Source organism: Podarcis bocagei, assembly GCF_964188305.1.
Source record: "Podarcis bocagei genome assembly, chromosome: 1".
Taxonomy (NCBI): domain Eukaryota; kingdom Metazoa; phylum Chordata; class Lepidosauria; order Squamata; family Lacertidae; genus Podarcis; species Podarcis bocagei.
In genome coordinates this window covers 45,144,911-45,172,794 of record NC_138125.1, presented here as the reverse complement: position 1 = coordinate 45,172,794, position 27,884 = coordinate 45,144,911, and the positions used below count along the sequence as shown (strand labels likewise).

At 44.0% G+C, this 27,884-nt stretch overlaps 1 protein-coding gene across 4 annotated transcripts in view; it reads left to right on the top strand.

Annotated features, from left to right (window-relative positions):
• LTK (leukocyte receptor tyrosine kinase) overlaps positions 1-27,884 on the top strand; it is a 131,225-nt gene that overhangs the window by 76,654 nt on the left and 26,687 nt on the right. For 3 of the 4 annotated variants that reach the window (XM_081207918.1, XM_081207917.1, XM_081207915.1), the window contains 10 exons: positions 1,060-1,197; positions 1,913-2,062; positions 3,990-4,090; positions 4,738-4,904; positions 8,453-8,547; positions 19,585-19,762; positions 20,101-20,251; positions 23,713-23,844; positions 24,177-24,336; positions 27,354-27,536. In XM_081207918.1, the coding sequence (XP_081064044.1) occupies positions 1,060-1,197; positions 1,913-2,062; positions 3,990-4,090; positions 4,738-4,904; positions 8,453-8,547; positions 19,585-19,762; positions 20,101-20,251; positions 23,713-23,844; positions 24,177-24,336; positions 27,354-27,536 (1,455 nt within the window). The remainder of the gene's footprint in view (positions 1-1,059; positions 1,198-1,912; positions 2,063-3,989; positions 4,091-4,737; positions 4,905-8,452; positions 8,548-19,584; positions 19,763-20,100; positions 20,252-23,712; positions 23,845-24,176; positions 24,337-27,353; positions 27,537-27,884) is intronic. The other variant, XM_081207916.1, reaches the window with a different exon arrangement.

Below are 27,884 nucleotides of genomic sequence, written 5' to 3'. Positions count from 1 at the left end.
GCCGCCCCCAAGAAAACCTAATCCTGGAAAGCAGTGGTAAATCCAGTGCCTGCAAAGGTCACATCTGTGCTTTCTGGACACCGGACTTCTAAGACTGACTTATTTTCTGAATCTTAAATAATTTGCTGTCTGTCCAAAAGAATGTCTTCCACATGACTTACAATGGAGAAACAGAAAGCTACAGGACAGCCCTTAAGCAATGGGAAGAAAGCTCTGCAGCTTTCTGACACTTTGGGGTTTGCAGCTTAAGGGATATGTGCATGTCTCTCATTGTTTTGATACTATACTACACTACACTGAAATGTCTAAATGTTTCTTTGATGGTCCTTGAATCTTTCTGCCACACTTGCTCTCCTCTCCTGCAACACCAGTGTGGTGCACCACACCCTTTGAGAACCACAGCATTAAGTGATTGCTTCCATGTGTGAACCAGTCGTCACAGTTTAATTACTCCTGGCAGAGCTTTTCAATGACTTCTCAAACTAATTTCAATCCTGTTCAGATTTGGTGCAGAGGATGGCAAAAGTTTAATATGTCCTGGTATTTGTTTGTCATCAATATTAGATCTGTCTGTTGTTATGAATATATTTATTGATGGTGTTTCAGTAGTCTGGGAGAGAGCCATACCCCCGCAAATCCATGCCTAAAATTCAGGCCCACTCCTTTCTGTAGATTTACTTTAGCAACCAAGCAACAGTTTTATTATTATTATTGATTAAATTTGTATACTGCCCTATACCCGCAGATCTCAGGGCAGTTCACAACATAAAAGCTACCCTTTTATATGTAAAAAATAAACTCTGCCTCTAGATATATACATCTTTGGAGATCTTGATGTAGTCAAAAGATGGGATATCAGTATTTAAAATAAAATAAAGAATTCTTAACTGATCAGTTCATGCTGGTTTCAAGAACTCACTCTTCTGTTTATTGCTCCCTGTATCTTCACCATCTTCTTCCATACTCTTGTGACCAAGGAGCTCATAATGGAGCTATTATGTTTTAAATCTAGGCATTGTTCTTTGATACTCAGATGTATGTTTTTTTCCTTCCCTTCAGACAAAGGAGTTCCACATATTTCCCAATACGAGAAGGGTTCTGCCGCCCTGTGCCCACAAGAGGGCTGTGTCAGCAAACTTCAGGTCTGTGATTTCAGTACCAGTTGCCCCATCGAAGAAGAAGGTGGATCCATTTGTGGTGAATATTCCCTTCCACTTTTCTGTCCATGGCTTCCTACTTGCCAGCTTGGTTGCATGAATATTTTGAGATCACTTGCTCACTCCTGTCTTATGGGTCCCCTAAAGCAGTGGTTGCTTGACTTGGTCCCCTCAGATCATGCAACCACAAGTTCACAGAGTAGCTGAAATCCTCCCTACCTCACAAAACAGCCCTTATATCCAGTGCCAGAGCATTTCTCCCCAGCAACATGTCATGAGGTTGCTCAGATCCAATTGGTCCTAGCTTCTCCTGCCAAGACCCTGGAGATTAGGCTATTGATTCCTGATCAGGTGATCTGATGCTGGCTCCCCCTACCACAGTGATAGTAATCAAGACCACTCAGCTATGGTTTTTTAAAAAGTTATATTATTGTGGTCATGAAATGTATTTAATATTCTTGTTTTGTTGTAATCTGCCTGGGGGAGGGGCTTGCCTAATGCAAGACAGTGGTATATAATAAAAATTATTATTTATACAGTACCATTGCCGTTAAGGGGAGGTATCATGGCACTGTACATTGAATGAGATGACATGAAAGCTTACATAACTCTTGGTGGAATTGTTTCCCATGCTTGCTATTCTTTTCTAACCAGACTCAACAAGAGAAGGCATAGTTAATTAACTGGTACTCAGCCTGTTTCTCTTCTTACTGAGATTTATGTTTTCCTTCCTACCACCAATCTTTTTCTTGCAGATCATCTACCGGAGGGGGCACATTGTTCTTTTGAGGAAGGTCCCTGTGGCTGGACATTGGGTGGCAATGTGAATTTTTCATGGTCTGTTCATGGCTTTTCAAAGATGCAGGAAGACCCCTTTGGAGCGTCTGCCTTACACACTACTGGAGGTTTGTTCCATATCTGCCATTTTCCAGTTTAGCCCAGAGCACAAGGTTCTTCTAAAGAAGTGTCAATAGAGGGACACTTAGCCCCTGCCTTGAGAGAGTGCACATCAATCCATGAGAGACATGCACATCTCCCTTAAGCTGCAAACCCCAAAGTGTCAGGAGAAGAAGTGTGAATTAATCACATTTCCTCTGTTGCCAGTTCTTCACAACATGTAAAGTAGCTCATTTCTTTTGGCAGAAATATTTCAAGACATTTGAACAGCTGTGTGTGTGAGAGTGTAAGTGTGTGAATGAAGGACCAAGATCCGCATAAAAGACCATTAGTGTGCAACAAGTGGGGGACTGCCAGGATTTTGGGAGGAGCACACTGAGCTTTCCACTCTTCCAAATAAATTGCTGTAGAGATGTGATGGCGATAGAGAGGTATGGAGATTGCCCCAAATCTTTCTCTCTCTCTTTTTCTTCTTTTATTTCTCTTTTCTTCATGCTGTCTAGAAAAGTTCCTTCCCTTTCTTTTTGAAGAGGTACATACTCCCACCCCTTAAACACACCCTTCTCTGTTGGCTTCTCCAGTTTCCACCTTTCCTTTTATCACCGATGCTCCCCCCCCCCCACCAAATGTTCTGTTCTTGTGGACAGCAAGAACAGAACCCTTCATTCAGCAGGGTTACTGAGTAAGGGTTGTCTCCCTGCACTCAATACTTTTAAAATTACAAAGTAGCATTATTTGCAGGGGGTTCGAATAGATGGTCCTTTGAGTCCCTACAAACCCTACAATTCTGTGATTCTGCATACCTGAGACATTCCCTGACTATATAGCAACTTTTCTCTTGGGACTGTTTTTCCGTCCTACTGGTTGATATGGGGCTACCAAGTTTGTTGTGCAATGATAGATGTACAATGGATTTTCTTGTAGAAGATGAAGTGGAATGTTAAGGTTTAAAACCTCCAGAATATCATGAAATAAATCTCAAGCTGCAATTAAAAAAACAAAAAAGCTTGAATAATGCAGATTACTCGAGATAGATGAGATTATTTTATTTCCTATTGTATCAATCGAAAGATAATTTGAATTATTTTGGCATTCGGCATTTTTTTTAATAAGAAGAACGTATTTGAGTAATTTATTTATTTTAGTTATTTCTGTATTCTTCTGGCATCATCGCATTTGTTTCTTTACGGATATTGCCAAGAAACTTTAGGATTCTACCCTCCTTATCTTATAATGTTTTAAACGAATCTTTTTGGGGTATGAAAATAAGTACCCACTGTCCCCAAAGTAGGGCATGCAATAAGGTGTGGATTACTCTAGCATCTCTTTGATCCTCCGACTGGATGCTGTACCGAGTGGTCGGCCAGGCTAAGTAGATAGCCATGCCCTGTCCTCCCAGGGTCACCATGGAAAGGGTCATTTGAAGGATGGATTAGGCTGGAACCTTTGAGCCTCTGTGGTGGCTGGAGGGGACAGGGAAACAATATAAAATGGCGCTGCGGGTCTGGGGGATAGAGGAGGCGCCGTGTTGGGCCGCAACCACTGCTCACCGACAAGATGGTAAGAGGCCATTTTGATCCTGCTGTCCCTATCATTGTGAAGCAGAATTCACCAAGTGCTGACCCACTAATAGTTCAGTCCATGGACAGTCAGTAAGGCATTGTCTAGGTGACTGCCTAAATGACACGAGAACTTCCCTGAGCTGCTCTACGCCTTGTGAACTTGTGCAGGGGCCGCCAGGGTGTCATACAGAGATTCAGGTTGACACATAATTTGCCTGTTCAGTGCACTGTAGATCATGCATGGCTGAGACATTCCAGAACCTGTTGGCTCCACATACAGATTATTATTAAACCCGGGTCTCATTTGCTGAGCATTCAAGCACTTCACATCTGCAAATCCGCCACTGAAATCCAGTTGCAATTTATTTTTCAGGTCACTTTTTGTATCTGCATGTAGACAGCGAGCACACAGATGGTGTTGCCTGGGAATATAGTCCTAGACTCCCAGTCAGTCTTGCAAATGGAGCCTCCCAGGTATGTTTCCCTTTATCCTTCGTCAATTAATCTGCACTTTGAGGGAACTTTTAAGGACACAAACCCCATTTTCTTTTTTTTCTTTTTACTTTAAAAAAATTATTTGTTTTATTAAATTAAAACTGGGTGTGACTGGTCTTCTATCTGGAGCCCCATCTGTGATGGAAGCCATGATGTCCTCATTCTGGACAACCAACTACACCTACTGACCTGATAAATAAACATTGTTTTTGAGGGGTTTTCATACTTGGCTACACCTGGTAGGGAAAGTTAGCTAATCCCTAAGTAATTCCTGAGTAATTTGCATGTGGTAGGAAATTTTAAAAAATTATAATTTCAAACTCAGAAAGATAGATAGTCCTCTCAACATATACTTTCCTTTACTTCCTCTGTGTGGCTTCAGCCAGGGTACACAGCATGAGTGTGGGATTCCATATTCTTCATACTTCCTAACCCACCGCCAGGAATTTGAGTAATCATGCCAGCTTATACATTACTTCCTCCATGCATCTGTGGCGATAGGACCACTGTGTATTGGGAATTTTAGTATATCTGAACCTAGCCCATCATCTTCAAATATGTGTCAGAAAGAGCCTCCTTGACAGCTGCTCTCTGTCTCTTCATTTTGTCATCAAATTCCTCTTTAGCTCCAGTTCTCAGCCTACGTTTTTGGCAATTACAATGGCACCATCTCACTCATTGTCCAAGAAGAAGGAGACGGAATTGGTGACACGTTGCTGTTGTGGGAAAGAACAGGGAGCTGGAGTGATCACTGGTATCTTATAACCTTGGAAATGCCAAGACTTCAAAACTAGTAAGCACAACATCAGTGGTATTCCTCACTAATAGAGCATAAAATGATATATAGATAATATTGTACCATCAGTACGCATGACACTTGATAAAGTCATAACGAAAGGACAGGTTCCTGCCCTGTAAAGGTTGCAATCTAAAATCTAACACTCAAAAGTCCACAGAAGGAGAGGAAGAAGATGGAGATGGGGATAAACATAGGATCTGTGTTCCTTCAGTTCAGTTACACATACTCAGAGCTTGTCCACTCTTCTGTTTGTGCTGTGCCTAGAAAGCATGGGTCTGAGTGGTTTGCCATGTTCCTTTTCAAAGGAAAACCCACTGTTTAAAGCTAGATCAGAACAAATGGCAATGTGGGGAAACTGTGGGTTGCTGTTTGCTCCAATTGAGTGCTAAAGAATGGTTTTCCCCAGGGGAAAGCAGTGGGGCAAGAAGAAGTGTGGACAAGCTCTTAGGCTTTGTGAGGTTGATGGTGCTGCATAGCTTTACCCCCCAAAATGTGGGTTTTCAGTAGGGCTTTGAGGGAAGAGAGGGAGAGGAAGGCCATATTGCTCTGGGAAGAAGTTCCAGGCATAAGGGACAACAAAGCAGAAAAGGTTGAACTGTTTTAAGTTAGAGATCTTTGGACTAGAATAATACATCTAGACATATAGTCGTACCTCTGCTCTCAAACACCTTGGGAGTCGAATGTTTTGGCTCCCGAATGATTGAAAACCAGAAATGAGTGTTCCAGTTTTTGAACGTTTTTTCGGAAGCCAACCATCCGACAGGGCTTCTGCGGCTCCTGATTGGCTGCAGGAGCTTCCTGCAGCCAATCAGGAGCTTCCTGCAGCCAATCAGAAGCCACACTTTGGAAGTCAAATGTTTCGGAAGTTGAACGGACTTCTGGAACAGATTCTGTTTGACTTCTGCGGTACGACTGTACTGGTGAAGTTATTCTGAGCATACAAACTTTAGGGTTGTAAACGCCTGCTTCAGATTAAAGTTCCTGAATCCTTCTCCATCCCAGATCAAAATTCCTGTCTTCTTCTGCTGCCCATCCCTACCACCCATCTCTGAGTATCCTTATGGAAGAAATCTACTCAACCCCCATTCCCTCCATCCCATAGTTCAAGCCTGAATGTAGTTGTCTCTGTAGCCCAAATGGCACTACTTTTATGCACAAGAGGGGAGGTATCGGGGTGCTTGGAGAAGCACCCAATTTGGCAGAAGTAGAAAAATAATTGGGAGGTATCGTGTTGAGGGATGAATCCCAAACAGCCAAATGAGAACTGTGTGCATTCAGTGGTCACAGAATGTTGAGGATGAAAACCAGAGGAAGGAGAAATGGAATGGTGTTTCCTGGAGGAGGGCATGGCTGTGAAACACTCTTCACCTGAAGCGCCAAGATAATCCAAACCTAATCATTTCCTGGAAGCACTGTAAGGCCTGTATGTCTGAGTTGACATTAAATGGCCTGGACTAGGACAATATGGCAAGTTACATAATGTTTTATATAAGGGCTATGCCAGTTTTTCACTCCCTAATAGAATTGGAGCACAGAGAGGGCATGTGCCTCCGCAAGCCATATTGGTTTTTTCAGTTTCTCTGTGCCTGTGAGGTGTTACTATCTTCCCTATTGCTACTACTCTGCAGTGCCACTTTTGAAAAAGCATCTTCATCCCCACAGCATTATGCCAGCTATTTGGAGGGACATGTTTTGCTTTGTTTTCTTGGGGGGTGTAGCATGGCACCATGGATCCAGAAGGTGTAGCTATATGAAGGAAAGAAAGGACCCTTAGATGTCCTCACTCTGAAGCAGAGAGGGAAGGAACGCACTCCCACTGCCATGGCAACCAGAGTCATGCTCTCTGTCAGCTGATTATTATCACTGGCTCTCATTGGTCTCATTCCCAATGAAGGGGTACATTCCAAGGCAATAGCAACATGTTACCTCTTCCTCTTGACTTCCAGCACCATACTTTTGTCCCCCTTTAATGCTACCCCATCACCCCAAAGTGAGAGTGCTTTTTCTCTGGGAATTAAAATGTTGAGTGAAAATGTTTGGTAAAAATGCCCCCTGCTTTGGTTCAGCTGTTGTATAGTTCAGTGTTTCTGTTTTTCCTATTTTGGTATTGTATTTGTAATGTTGATCATTTTATAAGGAGCTCTGAACTGTAGAGATTGAAGAAAGGGGGAGGTCCCAATCCTAGTCTCCTCCACCCCCCACAGCAATGCCTGCTGACCATTGAAGCGTGAGATTAAAACCCCATCGTAAAGCACCTTTCATAAATATATTCAATCACATTAAGATATGCTTCTTGATCTTGCATTTTAATCTATTACTTGTTAGATGTTCTGGCTTGTCAGATTTTATTTATGGACTGCTTTTTCACAACAAGTCCTAGCATGTTGGCCTTGCCGAGCTTCACTCTAATTTGAATATTTTTAGATCTCCCCAATCTGTTTAGAACAGGACTGTTTCCTAGCTGAATAAGACATTAAACAGCACTTGCTCTTCCCAATATACAATGTTCTCTCATAAATCACACTGGATTTCATCATCACCAGCAGATAATTTCCTGGTGTGACATGTACTTTTCATATTCTCCCAGAGTACTATATTCTTATGGATTTATGTTTAGTTACAATTCTTTAAAACAAAAACAAAAACTGCTCATCTTTATCCTTTAGGAATGGAACCTATTTTTAGCCATCCTGAATTAGCAGATTGTGCAATGATGTTTTTATTCAATGCATTAGCAAGAGAATCTGTGGCTCATGTGTTAAGACTACGGCTGCTTCTGTTGTTACTCTTTAGCAGCTATTGAATCCCAACTGTGTGTTAATTAGAATTACTTCAAATGTGAACATGTTAGAGTGCTAATACTAAGACTTTTTCAAGGATGGCTCCTTGACTGATCTGATAACTGTTGACCATTAGTTTGGGGTAGGAAAATTCAAGGCTCTGTGAAGTTTTATAGCAATATATTCAGTTAAATTTTACGAGGCTTAGTTTACTTACTAAGTGGGTTTACTTACTAAGTGGGAGCCAGAGGGTGTACTGGTTAAGTAAGAGCGGTAGTCTCGTAATCTGGGGAACCAGGTTTGCGTCTCCGCTCCTCCACATGCAGCTGCTGGGTGACCTTGGGCCAGTCACACTTCTTTGAAGTCTCTCAGCCCCACTCACCTCACAGAGTGTTTGTTATGGGGGAGGAAGGGAAAGGAGATTGTGAGCCGCTTTGAGACTCCTTAAAGGGGGTGATAGGCAGGATATCAAATCCAAACTCTTCTTCTTCTTCTTTATTGTTCTGCTTGGGACATATGGAATGCAGCAATGTATGAAAAATGCTTAATTTTTCAGTAATACTGATTATTTCTAGTTTGTGTTTCTGTTATTTCTGTTTGCAAGTTGCTTGCTGTCATACAATGTCATACAATGTTTGATAGACCTGCTTTCTTGTTTGCAAAATCAATTCAGGTGTGTATATATATATATATATATATATATATATATATATATATATATTCTCTTTGTCTTCTTCTCCAAACATCTTCTTTGGTAAACAGCTTTCGGTTGCAGATCCGGGCCACTTGGGGTTGGAATTCGCAAGCTGACATTGCAGTCGACAACATTACATTTGGTCTAGACTGTTCCTCTAATGGTGAGTTACTTCTAATTAAGGTAGCTCCAGATAGGCAGACAACATATTAAGACAACATAATACGAGGGCTGTGTGTTATGTTCTTATTGCAGAAGAGCAAGTTATTTGATTGTGTCTGTGTATCACTTCCTCCTGGTGACTCTTCCTTTATTGTAGCCTCTATGGAACATCCTTCAAGGCAGTAAATGTGTAAGTCTTTGCTGCTCAGGGACCAAATGCCTTCCCTTTGGATGGTACTCCTGATGCAAATATTAGCTCACGTTCACAGCCCTGAATCAAAGTATTGTGTTTTTGGGCTGGGGAAATGAGATTCTTCTTGCAGCTACCTCATCTGGTGTTATCACAACTGTTTTGTAGAATGTGGTAGCATGGGAAGCTCAGTTCTTCCACACCTCCCTCCTTGTACCCTTTTCTGAAAGGGGTACAGAAAGGGATAATAAGTTCTGCTCTCATTCCAGACAAGCATAACAGCCTTTCAGTGGCAGAGCTTCATGCTCCAGCATGGGGGGCGGAGAGCAGGCGAGGGCGGGGCTGGCTTGCATCCCGGGGTGGGGCACACGTCCTGGGAGCAGGGCGCCCAACACGGCGGGGGGGCAGCCACGATGGAACCCCACCAGGATTGTGCTGCACTCCTCTTCCTCCGCCAGTGCAGCCTTGGCCGTCTATGAGGGAAGAGCGGCAGATTCTTTTATGGAAGTAGATCAGGAGTAGGCAAACTACGGCCCGGGGGCCAGATGCGGCCCAATTGCCTTCTCAATCCGGCCCGTGGATGGTCCGGGAATCAGCGTGTTTTCACATGAGTAGAATATGTGCTTTTATTTAAAATGCATCTCTGGGCTATTTGTGGGGCATAGGAATTCGTTCATTTGTCTTCTTCAAAATGTAACCCAGCCCACCACATGGTCTGAGGGACGGTGGACCGGCCCATGGCTGAAAAAGGTTGCTGACCCCTGAAGTAGATGGTCCTTTACCTATCCTGTTCCCAAACTGAGAGGCTTTATAAGCTCATTGGACTAGGTTCAGAAAGAAATTTGGGACGCTTGCTTTAATAAGGCACATACAGTTTCTGAGCATGCTTCATAGAGAGTTGTGCATGGAATGCATTGTAGTAACCCAGATGTGATGTTACTAAATCAAGTGATTCCCTTGGGAATGTATATAGGACGGGCATGGCTAACGTAGTCCTCCAGAAGTTACTGGACTACAGCTCCCATGATCCTTGAGCACTGGCCAAGCTGACAGAGGATGATGGGAGCCCAACAGCACCTGGGCAACAGGGTCACAGGTTAGCCAACCTCCACAGAAAGGTTGCCAGGTTCAGCAGTCCATTGAGCAACTATGCTTGGTGACATGTTGCTCCAACTGAGGAACTGAAGTTATATAAGGGCAGCTTGGTCTATATTGGCTTCCCCAAACACCTGACCTGGCTTGACCTGGCCACATTATCCATTCCAGTCATTGTCAACGTGGCAGTGTGCTTCAGCTGGGTTCGGACCAGCAGTTTCCTCCACCTGTGAGTTGGCCCAGTGCTGCAAAGTGTAAGGGTCCATGGCCAAACCAAAGACCAAAAGGGGCCATAGTTCAGTGTTTTGTAAGCACAAGGCCCCAAGCTCAATCCCAGGCACCTCCAGTTTAGAAAAGGATGGATGGCAGGTGATGAGAAAGACCTCTGACTGAGGAGGTCTTAGAGATCTGCTGTCAGTCAGCAATGCCTAGGCGAGATGGGCAAGTAGTCTGAACCAGTATAAGGGAGATGGCAGTTATAACCTGAAGAGTTGATGTGTGCGCAGGGCATGCTAAATCCACTCTCCTCTATATCGGAGGACAGCATTGTGCATGGGCAGCTGTGCCTCAAAGTCTTCTGGTGTGGAGCGGAGGTACACTACCTCACCCCCATGTGATAGCCGGCTGCGCCAGCGGCGTTGCAAGGTGGCCCCAGCCTAATAAATAAATTATTATTATTATGTTTAAGAGGTTATTGTATTTTAGTGTTTTGTTGGAAGCCGCCCAGAGTGGCTGGGGAAACCCAGCCAGATGGGAGGGGTATAAATAATAAATTATTATTATTATTATTATTATTATTATTATTATTATTATTATTATTAGCTGGCAGAGCGGGTGTGGCCATGGGTCACTTAAATTCTGTGCAGCCAGCCGGCTCCTTCTTACTTGCTTCTTTCGTTTGGTTGGAGGGGAGGTATCCTGTTAAAGGGATCCGGGGTGTGAATACTGTCCGAAGCTCGGGCATGGGCTAGGGCCATGTCACAGCCCCTACGGGGACCTCTTGGGGTGCTACTATCTGACGTAAGTTATAGGGCACCCCCTATCAGTGGTTTACCCTTCTGTGGGCAGGGATCAAGATATAGCCTGGCTTCACCCCAATGCCTAAGACAAACCGCTCACATCTGTAACCAATAAAGTTGTGGCCTATTTGAACTCATAAACCAAATATTCCATGTCAGTGTGACTTATTGTTCTCCTGGGAACTTTTGTGGCTCGGATGCCTTGGGACGCAAGGAAAGTTTTAAAAAGCCACCCCCAGCGTGGGTCAGAAGGCAAGCCAGAGAGGAGATTTTTCTAGGATATGTACCAGAAAACAGAGATTTCCCCTGGTAACTTCTAGAAGTTAGTGTGAATGTTGTTGCTTTTGACAACGCTGTGCAGTTGAGGGTACATGCTTCTGAAAAGCCTCGAGTTCATACAGTTACATGAATTCCTGTAAGCTGCAATTGTTTTTCCTCTGAGTACAAGCTATTTCATTCATCATCTCATCATTTTAATTCAATTAGATCTTGGAGAAGCCCAGCAGCTCTGCTTTGCTTTCAGTAATAAAATTACTTCTCCCCCTTGCCGGGAGAGGTTTCGGATGTCATTGACAGAGCCAGTTAATAGGCAGACAAGAGGTTATGTTGGGAGCTTGCAGATAGGCAGCAGGAAGGAAGGAAGGAAGCAAAAAGCAGGAAGGAAAGCCTAATTTTCTTCTTACTAGGATGGAAATGCTAATTTCCTCATATGTTCCGGCTATTCCGTTTGCCACTTTTCTCTTCAAAACGTGATATAGGGATAGTGTATATGAAGTGTGTGTGTGTGTGTGTGTCTCTGTGTTGAATGGGGTGGTGGGCAGTTTTTTGTATGTTTATTTACTACACGTTTTTTCCTCTCAGTAACTGAAGTTCCCTGGGCAATTTACAGTGAAAGTTAAAACCATGAAGCAGAACAATACCTAAAATCTAGAACAAAATAAAAGCAGTACCATACAGTATCAGAATAAAGCTAGCGACAGAGGATAAAATGTCTAAGCAGCACATTCTTAAAAGCCTGGGATCATAAGAAGCTGTTTACCTGGCACTTGTGTCAATATGCAGTGACGTGCATACAGACCACACAGTATGAACACAAAGCAAGCTTCTCTGTGGAGGGCATTCCACAACTGGGGTGCCACCACTGAAAAGGCACTTCATTGGGGGGGCACCTGGAGAAGGACCTCACAAGAGATTCACACTTAAAGCAGGGCCTGAAATGTAGTCCCTGGGATTGTGGGGCAGAGAATAACATTTTACAACCAGAGCACCATGCAACTTGCTTGTGAAAATGCCCTCTGATGTGCCCTCTATTGATTGGTTCCAAATCTCTGTTTACTTTTCTGGACCCAGAACCTGATCACTGGGAAATATGGAGGCTTCTCTGGCCTTTTCGTATTACCACATTCTACCCAGACCCTCCAAGGGGCCCTATTTTCCAGGGACAGTCCCAGATTTGACAGGTCCTGGTTTCTGATTTGATCCCAGAATGTCCCGCTTTTCCTTTGATGTCCCTATTTTCATTGGAGAACTGTTGTAGGGTATGAAGTTATCTGACGCTGAACCATCTGAAGGCAACCCTGTGTAAGGAAGATTTTTTATATGTTTTATTATGTTGTATATATGTTGGAAGCAGCCCAGAATGGCTGTGGCCACCCAGTCAGATGGGAAGGGGATGCATAATAAAATTGTTGTTGTTGTTATGGAATGGGACACCCCTATTTTCATCAGAGAAGTGTTGGAGGGTATGTCTACTTTGTCTTTACATCATCATTCACCAGCTTATCATTGCCTTATTTTCCAAGTTCTGTCTTCGCATCCTGCTGTTGAAAATGGTACATCTCCCCTGGAGGGATATTGTATGGCAGCAAAACAGCTGCTGCCATCTGGCTCTTTATTTACTATGATAACTGGTGCTCTAAGCACTTGGCAGGCACCATGTTTACTTTTTGAATAAGGCATATGATGCAAACTGTTGAGGCATGTAATACTTCCCTCTGTGTAATGCCAACAAAGCAACCTTTGCTGCTGTGGTCATTTTTACAGTTATTAAAACTATTTTAATGATGGTATGGTGTAAATAAAATTGCATTTTAATGTGAAACTGCCTCATTACCACTTCCCTAATCAATATAAAACCAAAATGCAGCTGTCACATTTCTCCAAATTTTGCAATGCGGTTCTAACATTTAAAAATCTGCAGAAAAAGGTGTAGATTAGGTGAAAGCATGCAATAAATTCTTTTGTTGGTGAAAGTAGTGTACAAAAATGCATGACATTAGGGGATAATTTGCACAAAAACACATATGAATTTTCATGTGGACTTTTTTTAAAAAAATCTGCAAACTGATGTGTGGAAATCAGGAGAACTGAACTGAAGAATGGAAAAATTAGAAACTAAGGGACACTAAAATTGACCGATTCCTTCATTCCTATCGATGAATACTATAATTAATCAAAGAAATAAAGAATACAGTCAGAACTCAAGACAGGGAGACTTATTTCTCCATGTCAGCACAGAAACAGACCTCCCTTCATCACAGGTCTGGCTGAGCTTTAGCTTTCAGCTTGGTGGGGCATCCTGTTCAAACACAGTAGCTGCAGTGAAACTGCAGAGCTCCAGCAGTTTTAAGGCTTCAGCCCATGAACAAGCCTTGGAAATCATGGCGTGGTATGTTAACATGTGTTGGGAGGCAGCAGGAATCACCCTGTGGGAGGCCTTCAACAGCTCCCTCTTATAAGAATTCCATCAGCTGCAGCATCTTGGCTTGCCAGATGGAACAATATTCCCTCTCTTCCCCCCATATGCTGCTCCCAGGGTTCTCCTGACCCCCTCAGAGCCCATTTTGGAAGCACTGGGGAATCTCATTGCACTAGCCTACGTCCTTGTACAGGGTTTATACCAACAGGACTCATTAGCTGAATCCTGCCCTGTATATTTGGATAGGGAAATCTCTCTTTGAGGCTGAGGCACAATGTGTTTGCAGAGGTCTGAAGCTGCTTGCTACGTGTTGAGAAAACTACCATAACCTTTCTTTCTTTTTTGCTGTTGCTTCTTCTCCCTTAACACCGTGGCTATTTGGCTTGTACCCAGGGTTGACTATGACTCTTGCTTAGTACAAAAGATGGACTCTTGTTATTTATTTTATATAACAGAATTTGTCACCATTTTAATTATGGGGGGGGGGGGGACCAAACCCCTCTGGTGCTGTTGGCCAGGGTCTGTGTCACAGGATACAGAATAATTCTCATAAGATATATTAACTTTTTTTTTATTGAAGCATCCCAGAATCTCAAGAATTCATCATTGATATATATGGGTAGCCCAATACTTCTTGCATGCCAGGAATGTGGTTGTCTGTTTGGTGAGCTAGACAGAGACATAGCCCGTAAAGATTTGAGACTGTTTAGGAAAAGGAGGGAAAGCTGTTTGTTTGGAGATGACGAACTGCCTGAGGGCAGCCGGGAGGGATGCTGCTGCGTTACAGATTGAACCAGAAATACAGACTAAAGCAGTGTTCTGGAGAATGATTTACATCCTGTGAAAGTGACTGAGTTTATTGTGCATCTCTGGATGACAGCAGCTGAGCTGGAAGGGAGTTCACGACCTTCAGCTTCCTAAGAAATTCAACTGAATTCCAAGAAGACCAAGAGCCTCTTTGTGCTCAATGCAAAGTAACTGTTTGGTTTTCCTTTTACCCAGATAGTTTATTTTATGTTAATTTCAGCTTTTGTCATAGTTATTGGCCCGGTGGCCCTATTGGAAAAGCCCACGCTATCTGGGCACAGATTGGATACAGCAAGGGAACTGTTTGGGCTCAAAGTAGCCTTTGCTGGAGACTTCCGGGTTGACGCGATCGGCTAATGGCGGATTCCCTCCGAGCTCCGGAGGGAATCGGCTCTGCTGAAGACGGGTCTTACCGTGCCGGCGACACGGAGACCCATAGAAACCACAGGTGCGGATGCCTGTGGACTTGGTGACTCGGTGGGCACCTTAAGCGCCCTCCCTGACCCACGAAGAGCCTTTTTAAAGGCTACGGAGAGGGTACGGAGAGTGGCGTGGTGCTGAGAGTAGACCGCTACTTCAGTGGAGCGAAGCCGCGGGCCATGGCCGGAGAGCGTTAACTTTTTTCCCGAAATTTGGACTGGAAAAAATACTCGTGAGTACAAGGAATTCGGACTTTAAAAATTTCTACCTTTAATTTGGTACGACCGGGGGGATGTGCTAAAGGGAAGTCCGCACCCCCCTATCTACAAACGGTCTAAAGCAAGGATCGGAGAACTAAGGTTGAGAGAACAGTGTGTTTTTCGTGTATGATAAAAGATATTCCACGAATTTGACAGAAGAAGTTTTCTGTGCTGGAGAGAGGAGAGGAGCATTAGAAAAATTTGTGTAACCCCCCCCCTTCCGAACCCGGGAGCGTCCTGTGTGTGAGTTCTACGGAAAAGAACAAGGAGTTTGACAGCTGTCAAAGGAGCTGTCAAACGGGCGGATAAAACTAAGAATTGCTTTACTTAATATCTCTCTGGACTGAAGGTGTTACATTTTACTAGAAGTGGTTGAAAACAAAGTAATAATAAAAAACAAAGTAACGGACTGTTGGAAAGGAAAGGAACTATTGAGTGACTGGAATCCCCCTAGGGGGAACTAGTGACATTACAATGGCTGCAGAGGGAAAATTACTGGCAGAAATCGAAAGAACCTTTTATCTTTTGGGAATTTTGCAAGAGCAGAGTATGGCTATAAACAAAGAACTCACGACCTTGACTTTTAAAACAAACAACTCTGCTGATGGAACAAAGGACTTGACTGGGAAAAAATCTGCAGCTGAACCAGAAGCGACATCTGTGGAATTGGTGGAAAAGGAAGAAGGTGGGGAGAAAGTATTGGCAGAAAATACCAAGCAGAAGCCTATGTTGTTAGAAAATGAAGCAGAAGATTTCTGGATTACAAATTTGGGAAAGATGAGAAGGATGAGAAAAGCAAAGGAGGAAGTCTCTGGACTTTCTGGAAAAAGAGCAATGAAATATGACTGGGACTTCCTTTCTTTTTCTGAGTTTGAGTATGGGAGATCTATGGTAGATCTTTGGCAGCAAGTTTCTTCAACCATCTTGGGCGCAAGAGAAGGTGATGTGGCTGTGACAGACTACCCACGAGACCTGAGGTCCAACAAAAAGGACTACCAACAAAACCGACAGAGAGAGACTGACAGAGATTTAAAGGCCTCGGATGTGAGGAATCCGGGCTAGGAACTGTATGGGTGGATAATTATTTGGGAAGGGACGGAAACCGGGGTAGGGAGGGAGGGGGAGAGCAGAAGTTGGAAAATTTATGACTTTTGTGTTTGGTCATTTTGACTTATATTTTAATATTAAAAAAAGGGGAAATTTGTGGATGAGAAATTAGGTCGACCTTAGAAAAAAGGATTTGATGTTAATAAGAGAATGGGATAAGTAAAATTTGATTTAGTAAAATGAATTAAGTTTAAAAACAACAGATTAGGTTAAAGGAAGGGACAAAAACTTGTTGAACTAACTTTGGAAATTGGGATGTATGAGGGGGTGGGTGGGGGGAAGTCAGAGAAAGAAGGATAAGAAAGTAAGGGTATGAAATTATACGTGTTTCGTCTTTGTCTTTGTATGTGTGTGTTGTCTGTATAAAATTTGAAAACCCAATAAAAATTTTATTAAAAAAAAAACAAAGTAGCCTTTGCTATGACCAGCCTACGAGTTCACACTGGGCAACCTTGAATTGGAGATTTTGTGGGGGTTGGGTGCACATATAGTCTCTGCAGTACACAAGAGCCAGATGTTTAGTCTGTTACTGGTCTCTTATGAGCCTGCAAAGCAGTAGGCAGTTTCAGAGTCCCCTGCTGCAGGCGGTCTCTCACAAGCCATCAAAGCCACTTCTTGCAATTCTGTGGAATGCTATGTTCTGTTTCAGTTGCCGCACCTCAAAAAAGCTATTGTAGAGCTTTTAAAGGCACAAAAAACAGCAACCAAAATGATCAAGAGGCTGGAGCAACTCCATATGAGGAAAAGGTTGCAGTGTTGGCAGCTTTTCAGTTTAGAAAAGAAAGTAAGGGAGAACATGATAGCGGTATTCAGAATTAAGTGTGGTGTGGACCAAGTGAAGTTTTTGTCCCTCTCATAATTCTAGAACCCAAATGAAGCTTCACATTGGCAGATTCAGAACAGACAAAGGGGATGCAGTGCAAACTGTGAAACTTACTACCACCACTTGTGTGGCATTAGAAATAGATGAAGCAAATTCACGAAGAGTAAGACTTGGCTACTAGTAATGACAGCTCTATATGCCCTCCTGTATCAGAGGCAGTATGCCTCTCAATACCAATTGTTGTGGATCAGGAGCAGAGGCAGATTTAGGGCAGTTTTGAGCAGCACAGCCACACTGGGCACATAGCCAATGAGGGCACCTTCTCAAAGCCCAGTAAGTGCTTTCCTGGCTTCGGGGAAGGAGGTGTGAGGGCTCTGGCAGGGTCCTAGAGCCCTTCTTTCCAAAGCCAGGCAAGTGCGTACTGGGCTTTGGGATGGAGAAAGGAAGGCTCTAGGACCCTGCCAGAGTTTGCGTGCCTCCTTCCCAAAGCCCAGTCTAAGCCAGCACCACAAAGGCTGGGAGGAGGGCATCAAATGTTGGCCTTGCACAGGGTGGCATATTACAAATGTCCACTCCTGTTTAGGAGCAGGGAAGTGCTAATCCTGCCTGCTTGTGGGCTTCCTATAGGCATCTGCTTGGCCACTATGGGAACAGAGTGCTGGACCTTTGGTCTCATCCAGCAGAGCTCTTCTTAGGTTCTTATCAGAGCCCCCATGGCTGGCTATTTATTTTGAAAATTCACACAGTTGCTAATGGCATGTATGGTTTTGTCATCAGACAGATTAACCCACTGCAGTTTCCTGACTTTTGAGGTGGGGCTTTGTGTCCAGCTCAGATATAGAGTTGGGCCCTCCGCTCATGTGTGCAACCTGCCACATAGGTGGCTGCTTGAAATGCAGCCGCATAGAGGCAGCTCTGCAGGGCTCTGGTTATGTGGTTCCATGTGGTTCCAGTTATTCTGTTTGCAAAAACAATGATGCAGCCCTTATTTTGTTTTGTTTTTCATGGTTTGTATTAGCCTGATTGAAGTGGCTGAAACTACGCAGGGATCCCTTTTTTAAAGAAGGAATTTGCCAAGTGGAGCTGCCTTCACAAGAATTTTCAGCTCATTTTGGGTCTATGGATCGCAATAAAGTTTTGTGTGTGTGCTTTTCAGCTGGCAGTTTTGGTAGTAGCTTGCACATGTGAATCAGACCATAGAAACCTGGACTGCAAAGTAATAAATGTATAGTTTTACTGTTTTGATTTCTCTGTCAGCCTGAAAGCAGAAATGTAGAAGCAGTACAGCAGGCTTCCTCACCCTCTGCCTTCCAGATGTTTTGAGACTACAATTCCCATCATCCCTGACCACTGGTCCTGCTAGCTAGGGATCATGGGAGTTGTAAGCCAAAAACATCTGGAGGACCAAGGTTGAGGAAGCCTGCAGTACAAAATGCTGTGCATTATCACCTGTAGTAGAGCAATATCCTACTGCACTCATTATTTCATTGGCAGACTATGGGCAGTACCATTTTGCAAAGTAAGGACCAAACTGGACCATACGTTCGCTCTGTATGTGTCTCCTTAAGCGCAGGTTTTCTTTTTAAACATCAACTGCTTGTGTGGGGTTCCAATTCAGATTGGGACCCTCATGTGGTGGATGGAGAGGTTTTAACTCACTAGGGTTCTCATTCAGCTTGGGGAACCCACACCAGTGATTTACACGGGTGGGGGGGGCACCAATAATAATAATAATAATAATAATAATAATAATAATAATAATTATTATTATTATTATTATTATTATTATTATTATTATTTATTATTATTTGTACCCCGCCCATCTGGCTGGGTTTCCCCAGCCACTCTGGGCGGCTTCCAACAAAGATGAAAAATACACTAAAATGTCACATATTAAAAACTTCCCTGAACAGGGCTGCCTTCAGATTTCTTCTGAATGTCAGGTAGTTGTTTATCGCTTTGACATCTGATGGGAGGGCGTTCCACAGGGCGGGCGCCACTACCGAGAAGGCCTTCTGCCTGGTTCCCTGTAACTTGGCCTCGGTAATGAAGCCTTGGTAACAATTTTGATGTATATTGTGGACAACGGATAAAATTATTAAGCTGGAAGGATTCTACAAATGACCAGGGGTTTGGTCAGAAGTGTTTTGACTTAGTTCTCAGCAATTCAAGAACATGACCTTCTTGCTAAGGATGACTGTCAATGAGAACCTTGACTCTATAGGCAGAAGTTGATGTTTCAGCAGTTCTGAACACTCATGCTAATACCTGCCCGCCCTTTGTCTCCAGTTGGCTTCTAGCCCAATTCACTGGCTTGCCAATCTGTCCTGTATATACTTCCATTGTGAAGAGGCTGGTATAAACATCTCTGCAATGTTTTAAAAGCCCTGAAGATAGTTGATGCTACAAACTGCCTTGTTGTTAACAACATGTCATTTCTGGCTAGAGAGTGAAGTTTGTAGTTAAGGCTTGTTACTACAAGCGTATGAGGATCTGGAAGGAATAACTTCCCTGAAAATAATGGGTTTCCTGGTTATGATGGGCAAATATGGCATTTGCCTTGGGAATAAAAGGAAACTGACATATCGGTCACATCTCCGGGTGGTTTTGTGGTTGTAGGGGAAGCGCCTGCTCCAGGCTGGTTGTTTACATCCTGCGGGGCCAGTGGGCCTCGAGGGCCAACTCAAGCACAGTGTGACAGTGCCTACCGCAACACCAACATTTCCGTGACTGTGGAGAAAGAGGGACAGCTGCGAGGGGTGCAAGTGTGGAGAGTGCCAGCATCAAACCGCTATACGTGAGTGTCATTGTGCTGTAGCGATTGCAATAATTTTAAGGGTTTCGAATGCATTAGCTCAGTAATCTTTTCAGCAACTTCATAAGATGGGTGGGCTTGTTGTTGTAACCATTAACAGTAATACTAATAATAATACATCTCTGTTCTGCTATTCCTATATTCAATGTGGGTGGGTGATTTGGGGGGTGCTGCAGCTACATAGCTGACGTCTCTTTGAAGTCTTTGATCTAAGCATGGTCTCCTTGGTGTCCCTATGAAGAGTTTGCAGCTGGAGCTGCTTTGGGACCTGGCTGTGGTTGTGTAGATTTCTTCCTAATTGCTTCTTCCCCCTCCCCCAGGATTTCTGCATATGGAGCAGCTGGAGGAAATGGAGCTAAGAACCACTACAAGCGATCCTATGGGGTCTTTATTTCAGCCATCTTCAAAATGGAGAAAGATGAGCTCCTCTACATCTTGGTGGGGCAACAAGGGGAAGATGCCTGTCCGGGGGTGAGGAACGGAGGTTTTCCACACTGGATGCAAGATAAAAGTGTCAGATTGTGACAGTGGGTTAAGGGTTAGCATATTTCCAGGATACAGCTTTCCCAGTGATGGTAACTGGGAAACGGGAAGGTGGGACAGGAAGTACCTCAAATAACTGGTTCACACTAACATGGAGGTTTGCTGCTACTTTTTGCACCAAGTGCTAACTGTATTGACTCTGTTAGCCTCTTTGGATGATGCTTCAGATGATATGAGGACCGGGGGGGTTGACTAGTAGCCAGAAGAAGTGTTTGACTGTGGTTCAGATGCAGAGGTGGGTTGCGTGGACACACCTGATGGTTTCTTTGTGAGGAACATAGCTGCTCTTGAGCTCATCAAAAGTTTTCTTGTACAGCCTCAGAGTGTCTGCAATCCCACAGATTATCTTGAGGCTGCATTGCATAAAGGGGTCAAACTCTGCCATCTGATCATTTGGGTGGTTGGAAGAGTTGAGAAACTTTCTGCAGCTTCCAGCTTGCTGGCTTACACTTGACAACCTCATCTTCACCTTTGCATTCTGAACATCATCTGACCAGTTCCTCCAACCCTTCAGCCGTCAATGCTTGTCAGCCCTCAATTGGCTCATCCACATTTTCGCTTGTCTCATGCTTTCTAGGCACAGATCTGAGCAGTTTTGCCTTTGCCCTGCCACTTCCCCCCAGAAAACCCACTGTTTAGCTCTAAATAGTAACAAACATCAATCAGCAGAAAATCCTATGGCTGTTTGTGCCATTTCCTAAAGCTTGGGTTTAGCAGGGAAAAGCAGTCAGGCAAATGGAAGTGTGGATGAGCCTATATCCTCTGGATCATTCCCAGGTACCAAAAGACTGAATGTCTTGAAGGAGCTGGATATTCATACTAAAAAAGTCATTACAGGAGGTAGCTTTATACATGCACCGGAATCAAGTAGTAAAGCTTTCCCCAGACTGTTCAAGCTGCATGTTCTCCCTGACCCCTGGATCTAAATGACACTTTGCGTTCCTGATGTTCTGCCTGACATTCTGCCTGCTAGGCTGTTTTTCTGGTGCTAGGAGAGTTATATTTTTCATTGACGAGTGGGCAGTGACAAAGGACCCACCCACTGCAGCCTGAAATGGTATAGTCCAGGTAAAGGTTTACCACTTGTAAAGGTACGAGGGGGACGTGGGTGGCACTGAGGTCTAAACCACTAAGCCTCTTGGGCTTGCTGATCTTAAAGTCAGCAGTTCGAATCCGTGCAACGGGGTGAGCTCCTGTTGCTCTATTCTAGCTCCTGCCAACGTAGCAGTTCGAAAGCATACCAGTGCGAGTAGATAAATAGGTACTGCTGTGATGGGAAGGTAAACGCTATTTCTGTGCACTATGGCTTCCATCACAGTGTTCTGTAGTGCCAGAAGCGGTTTTGTCATGCTGGCCACATGACCTGGAAAAGCTGTCTGCGGACAAATGCCAGTTCCCTCGGCCTAAAGCGAGATGAACACTGCGCCTCATATTTGAATTTGACTGGACGTAACCATCAAGGGGTCCTTACCACTTGTTTCTGCTAAATGTGTAAACTGGTTCTAAGAGAGGCTGAAACAACAACAAAACAGACACAAAAATAATAACCACAGCATGTCTATTTTAAAATATTGATTCTGGAATTCAAAATTGATGTGTCAGCTTGGCTCCTTTCTTCCATTTGCTTTAATGAAGCTACCACATGTTGTCCTTCAAATAAATTACATTGTTCTCCAGATTGAATTTAATTGCATTTTCTACTAAGAACATGCAGGTTTTTACACACTGGTGTTGAAAGATCAAGTCCTCATTGCGTTCAAAGGCAGCATTCCTCCCTTGCCTTAAATGGAACAACCACACTTGAAGTGCTGTGATCTTCACACTAGAATTCATGCAAAACATATTTCTGCACAGATTGCATTTTGCTGGCTTTTGGCCTTCACTATTATTTATACAGTAGTGTCATTGCCTCATTGTCTTTGGCTCTGTATAAAGGGAAAGTAAAAATGAATTCTCCCTGCAGAGAACATGAAGTCTATAGATCAAATCTGAGCCTCATAAAACAGAGGCTTTTCGAATGTGCTAATGAGGATTTGTATAATCTCTACAAAGGCACACTAAAAAGATCAGTTAAGAATTGTCTGTCTCAAGTAACCCCAAATTTAGTCAGCCATTTATTACTCTCATGTGCTTTCCCCAACAATGACATTGGGCCCATCAAAGAAGTAAAGACATATTAAGAGCCAGTTCACAGTTTATGTGGCAGACCAGGTTGCCACTTTTGTGCTATGCATGTCCTGGTTAATGTTGTAATGCCTGGAGGAGAAATTGTTGCTGTAAAGACACAGGGACATGCAGTGAGGACATGCTGGCTCATCAGCTTAAGAGAGAGAGAATGGAAAAGACAGGAGATTGGTTGTTTGGTTGCGTTGCCTCACCAACAAACTCTCTTTCTAAATTAGCCGTTACTGCATAGGCGCCGACTCCATGGGGCTTGAGGGGGCTCGAGCCCCCTCAAAAAAATTTTTGGGGGGGCTCAGCCCCCCCAATAATCTCAGGCGGGCGCCCTTTCAGCAGAGCGCCGCCGCCGTCCCCCGCCTCCTCCTTCGCCAGCCAGCCAGCCGCGCGCCCTAATCGGAGAGCCCCGGCCGGAAATCCCGCGAGAACAGGGGAATCCCGACTGGCCACACCTCCCAGCCAGCCAATCGGCTGGCTGGGGGGGCGTGGCTTGCCCTATTTAGGGCCGGAGCCACTTTATTTGCATATTCATGAGCTTATTTATTATTCATGAGCTTTCCCGGGCCCCCCCAATATTTTTTCTAAGTCCGCGTCCCTGCGTTACTGGCTTGTACTGGGCTGGTTACTACTTTTCCAAACTTGAAGAAAAAACAAAGTATTTAAAATTACCTTTTCTTCTAACAAGTGGTGCTGCCAGTTTGTTTGTAATCTCTCATTTAAAATAAACAACTCCTGTCCTGTTTCAGGATCCTCAAAATGACAAGTTCACAGATGTCGTACTGCAGCGGTTCTCAAACTCCACCACCCCCAAGACCATGTGAAAGTTGCTGATGTTTCTTGGTGGTAGCAATTGTAATTCCATATAATTCAAATTGCAATATGATAGAATAAAGGAAGCAATAAAAATACAATCAAAAGTCAATATGAATAGCCAATGTGATGAATATGCCATCGCCCACCTTCAACCACATAGTCATAGAAATGTCACAGACCATCTCAGTGACACTTGCAGGCCACTGGTGGTCCACAGACCTCACTTTGAGAATCCCTGCTGTACAATGTATAAGCTTATTTAAATGTGATTTACCAATTAGTTGAAATTTGCTTTAACCGAGGATTTAAAAAGAAGACCCCTTAATTAATGGGCAGTAAACCTGCCCCAAAGCACTTTGCTGGTCTTTAGCCATTCCCTCTTTTTCTCTCTCTTTCAGAGCAATGCTCAGACTGAGCAGATCTGCCTGGGGGAATCATCAGAAATTGAAGATGAGTACAAGAAAGAAAGAGGACTGACTGAATGGGCAGGCGGAGGGGGTGGAGGAGGAGGAGCAACGTACATCTTTAGAGTAAGTTCTCATGCTGCATTTTTTCTCCAGCCTCTTTCTGAAAAGCACCTAGGAAAAGGAAAAGCCAATAGAGCCAAAGCTCGACACACAGCAGCACCCATGCAGAGCCTGCTGTTTTGAGCTTCTGACTCTATACCTGTTGGTGCTGAATGTGCACCGGAGGTTGCTCAAGTCTCTCTACGTTGCCATTCGTGCCTGTTGGAGGGAAGCATTTTTCAGTTGTTTATATCCAAGTCTCCTTTTAAAAACTGGTGTCTGCTTTTGAGCTGGGTGTGTTCTCTCAGTTCCTTTATTGCGTTTCATGTACTTGTGTGTGTGTGTGCTTTCTTCAGCAGCAGAAGAATGGCGCATTCGAACCTTTGCTTGTAGCAGCAGGAGGAGGAGGGAAGGCTTACATGAAATATCAGGATGGCTCCCTGGATGATATGTTCTTGGAACAGTATGTGAACAGCACAGCAGTCCCCGGAGTCAGTGGGAGGACTGGGGCAGCAGGTGAGGCTCTATAGCTTATAATATATGTTAGATTTCACAGCTAAACAAACCGCGTCTGCAGTTTTTGGAGACCCCACCAACCTCAGCCTGCTCTTAACCAGCCACCACCTGCCTGCTTTCCTGTGGCAGGAGGCCCCTAGAATTCATGTTGGAGGCAGATACTTCCGGGTTGGCGCCATCGCCGAATGGCGGACTCCCTCCGAGCTCCGGAGGGAGTCTGCTCGGCAGGGGTTGGGTCCTACCGCGCCGGCGACGCGGGGACCCTCAAAAACCACGGGCACGGAGCCCGTGGACATGGGGACTCGGCTGGTACCGTCAGCGCCCTCCCGACTCGTGAAGGAGCCTTTTTAAAGGCTACGGATCGGGTGCCGGGGAGCGGCGTGGTACTGTGAGTCTATCGCTTCCCCTGCCGAGCGCAGCCGCATGCCATTCGTCGGAGAGCGCTGGCTTCTTCCATTGGAAATTCGGACATTTAACAACAACCCGTGAGTAATTGGGTAACCGGGTATAAAAGGAGAAAAAAAGGAATTTTTTTCGGATTCGGCACGAGCGGGGGGGATCTAAAAAGGAAGTCAGTCCCCTACCTGATTGTAAACATGCTAAAACAAGGACTGAGAAACCAAGATCGATTCAGAAGTTTATTGCTGACAAAAAATATCAATTCCACGATGGGATATTACAAGAATTGTGCTGGAGGAGAAAAGTCGAGGGTGAGAGGGAAAAGGCAACCCCCCCTGGGAACCGGGGCGATTCGGAGAACCTGGCGGAGAGAGATGGAGAGTTTGACAGCTGTCAAAGTAGCTGTCAAATCTTGAGAATACAAAGAGGACTTTGTTACAAGTATTTTGCTGGTTAATTTTGTTACAATTGGACATAAATATGGATACAAAATGTCGGGGGGGAAAAGAAACAACAACTTGACTTTTGGATTAGAGGACACAAAGTTACTGCAACCCCCCTAGAGGGGCTTTGGGACATTACAAGTGCCGTATGTGGAAAACTACTCCGGGATGTGTACTGGTCTTAGCTCCTGGGAAAGTAGCAAAACTGAAATATTGTTTTGTCTACAGAGGTGACAACACAATAGAATCTTTCTATTGAAGTAAGGTAGGAACTGGACGTAAGTTTTTGTTCCTGAATAACAAACCTCTGTAGAGATACTAGATTTCAGAATAAGAATGGTTTTGCAGCTGAACAAGACAGAAACCTGAGAAAGTAAGAAACAAAAGAGCAAAGGACCAACTATGCCACGGAAAGAATAATGGGAGGAGCAACAATGACCAAGGGAAATTAAAGGCCTCTATTAGACTGGATTTTTGAAGTTAAACATTATCAAAACAAGCAAATTCAAAGAAATCCGGCAAGATGGATTGAGGAAAATTTGGTTGTGGACTTGAGACCTCCAGGCCGACAACATACAGACTGATGGACATGGGGAATCCAAACCGGGGAAGGGAGGGGGAATTCTAGAATCCAAAGGCTATGTAACCAACTTTTGGAATCTTCTTCTATCTTCTATCTTTTATCTTTCTATATAACTTTGGTATTTTGATTTAACGTGTTTTGGGGGAAAAAGGGGGAATTCGTGGAAGGAAACGGGGCAGATCTTGGGGGAAAAATCTTTGTTCTATTTTGTTAAAGATGAGGAGTGATGTTAAGATTGTAATTTAAATTGGCTAATAGGTACAACATATTAGGTTTAAATTGGGAATGAGAACTTGTGGAACCAACGTAGGGAAAGGGGAATACAGTCGGGAGGGGAAGGAGGGAGTCCCAGAAAGAAGGTTATGAAAATAAGGGTTTAAAATTGGTCTTTCTTTTTCTTTCTTTTCTTTATCTTTTCTATTTTTTCTATTCTGTTATTATTGGAAATTTTAATAAATATGATTATAAAAAAAAAGAATTCATGTTGGAGGCATAGACATTCTTTACTGTACTTATGTTTCACTGTCTTTGCTAGTGTAAACTAGTGGATCTATCATTCCAGGGAATCACTGCAAACTTCCCTTTTAAACAACAGAAATTTTAACCACTCAGGTATTTAAATCTACTCCATGCTTACAACATTAGGTAAAGGTTAAGGACCCCTGGATGGTTAAGTCCAGTCAAAGGCAACTATGGGGTTTTGGAGCTCACCTCAGTTCAGGTTGAGGGAGCCAGCGTTTGTCCACAGACAGCGTTCCAGGTCTTGTGGCCAGCATGACTAAATGGCTTCTGGTGCAATGGAACACTGTGATGGAAACCAGAGCGCATGGAAACGATGTTTCCCTTCCCACTGCAGTGATACCCATTTATCTACTTGCACTGGCGTGCTTTCAAACTGCTAGGTTGGCAGGAGCTGGGACAGAGCAACGGGAGCTCACCCCATCATGGGGATTTGAACCACCGACCTTCCAGTCGGCAAGGCCAAGAGGCCCAGTGGTTTAGACCACAGCGCCACCCGTGTCCCTCAACTTTTGTATCATGGTTCCAAAGCAGTGGTTTTCTTAGGTGGGGAGAATGTCCCCATACAGGCATACACATGTATCCCTGAAATACATCCCTGGTCCAGTCATGTATAAGAACAACAGAACTGCTGTTAGAATTTTCTTTTGTGACCTTTGGGAAAGTGGCATAGCTCGGTGGCTATTGAATGCAGAAGACCCTGGGTTAAGTTCCCTGCATCCCAGGGTAGGCCTGGGACAGACTCTGTGTCTGAATGCCCGGAAAACCACTGCCAGCCAGTGTAGACAGTTCTGAGCTTGATTGATCTGTGGTCTGACTCAATATAAGGAGATTTGAACCGCCAACCTTCCGACCGGCAAGCCCAAGAGGCTCAGTGGTTTAGACCACCCACGTCACATTATTGTATCACAAAGTGATGTGTGTTATCAGCATGTAATGACAAAGTATTTGAAAGCTGTTTGTGGAATGGAATTCCACTTGCATTTATAAAAGATTTAACTTTGATGCCAGTGTCTGCCTGTGAAAGTTGTGTTCTTACTTTTAACGCACTCTCCTCTGTGTGTTTGTTATAGGTGGAGGTGGTGGCTGGGAAGATATCACCAAGTTTCCTTGGGCTGGGAAATCACTTCTGGAGGGTGGAGAAGGTGGCGAGGCCTGCCAGCAAGCTCTAGAGAAACTTCAGTGGGCCACCTCAGGTGGTTTTGGCGGAGGAGGAGGAGCTTGTACATCTGGTGGAGGAGGTGGAGGCTACAAAGGTATGCTAGACTATTTGAACTTTCCTCTATCTGGTGCTGCCCATATGATTTGGACTACAACTCCCATCAGCCCTAGTCAGCATGGCCAACGGTCAGAGATGATGGGAGTTGTAGTCCAACAACATATGGCTGGGGAAGTTTGGGCTATACCTTAATTTCAGTGTGTGCCAGATTGAATAATCATTTCATTCAATGGAAGTTTGAAGTAGCCAAAGACTAGGAAAATCAGTGAACACACAAAATGGTGCCTCAAGAAGGTGTGATGCAGATATTATTCTCATACCTCTACATGACAATAATCTTCAAATCTACAAGCTTCGTCCTCAGTGTTGCTGCTGTCCTGGTGAA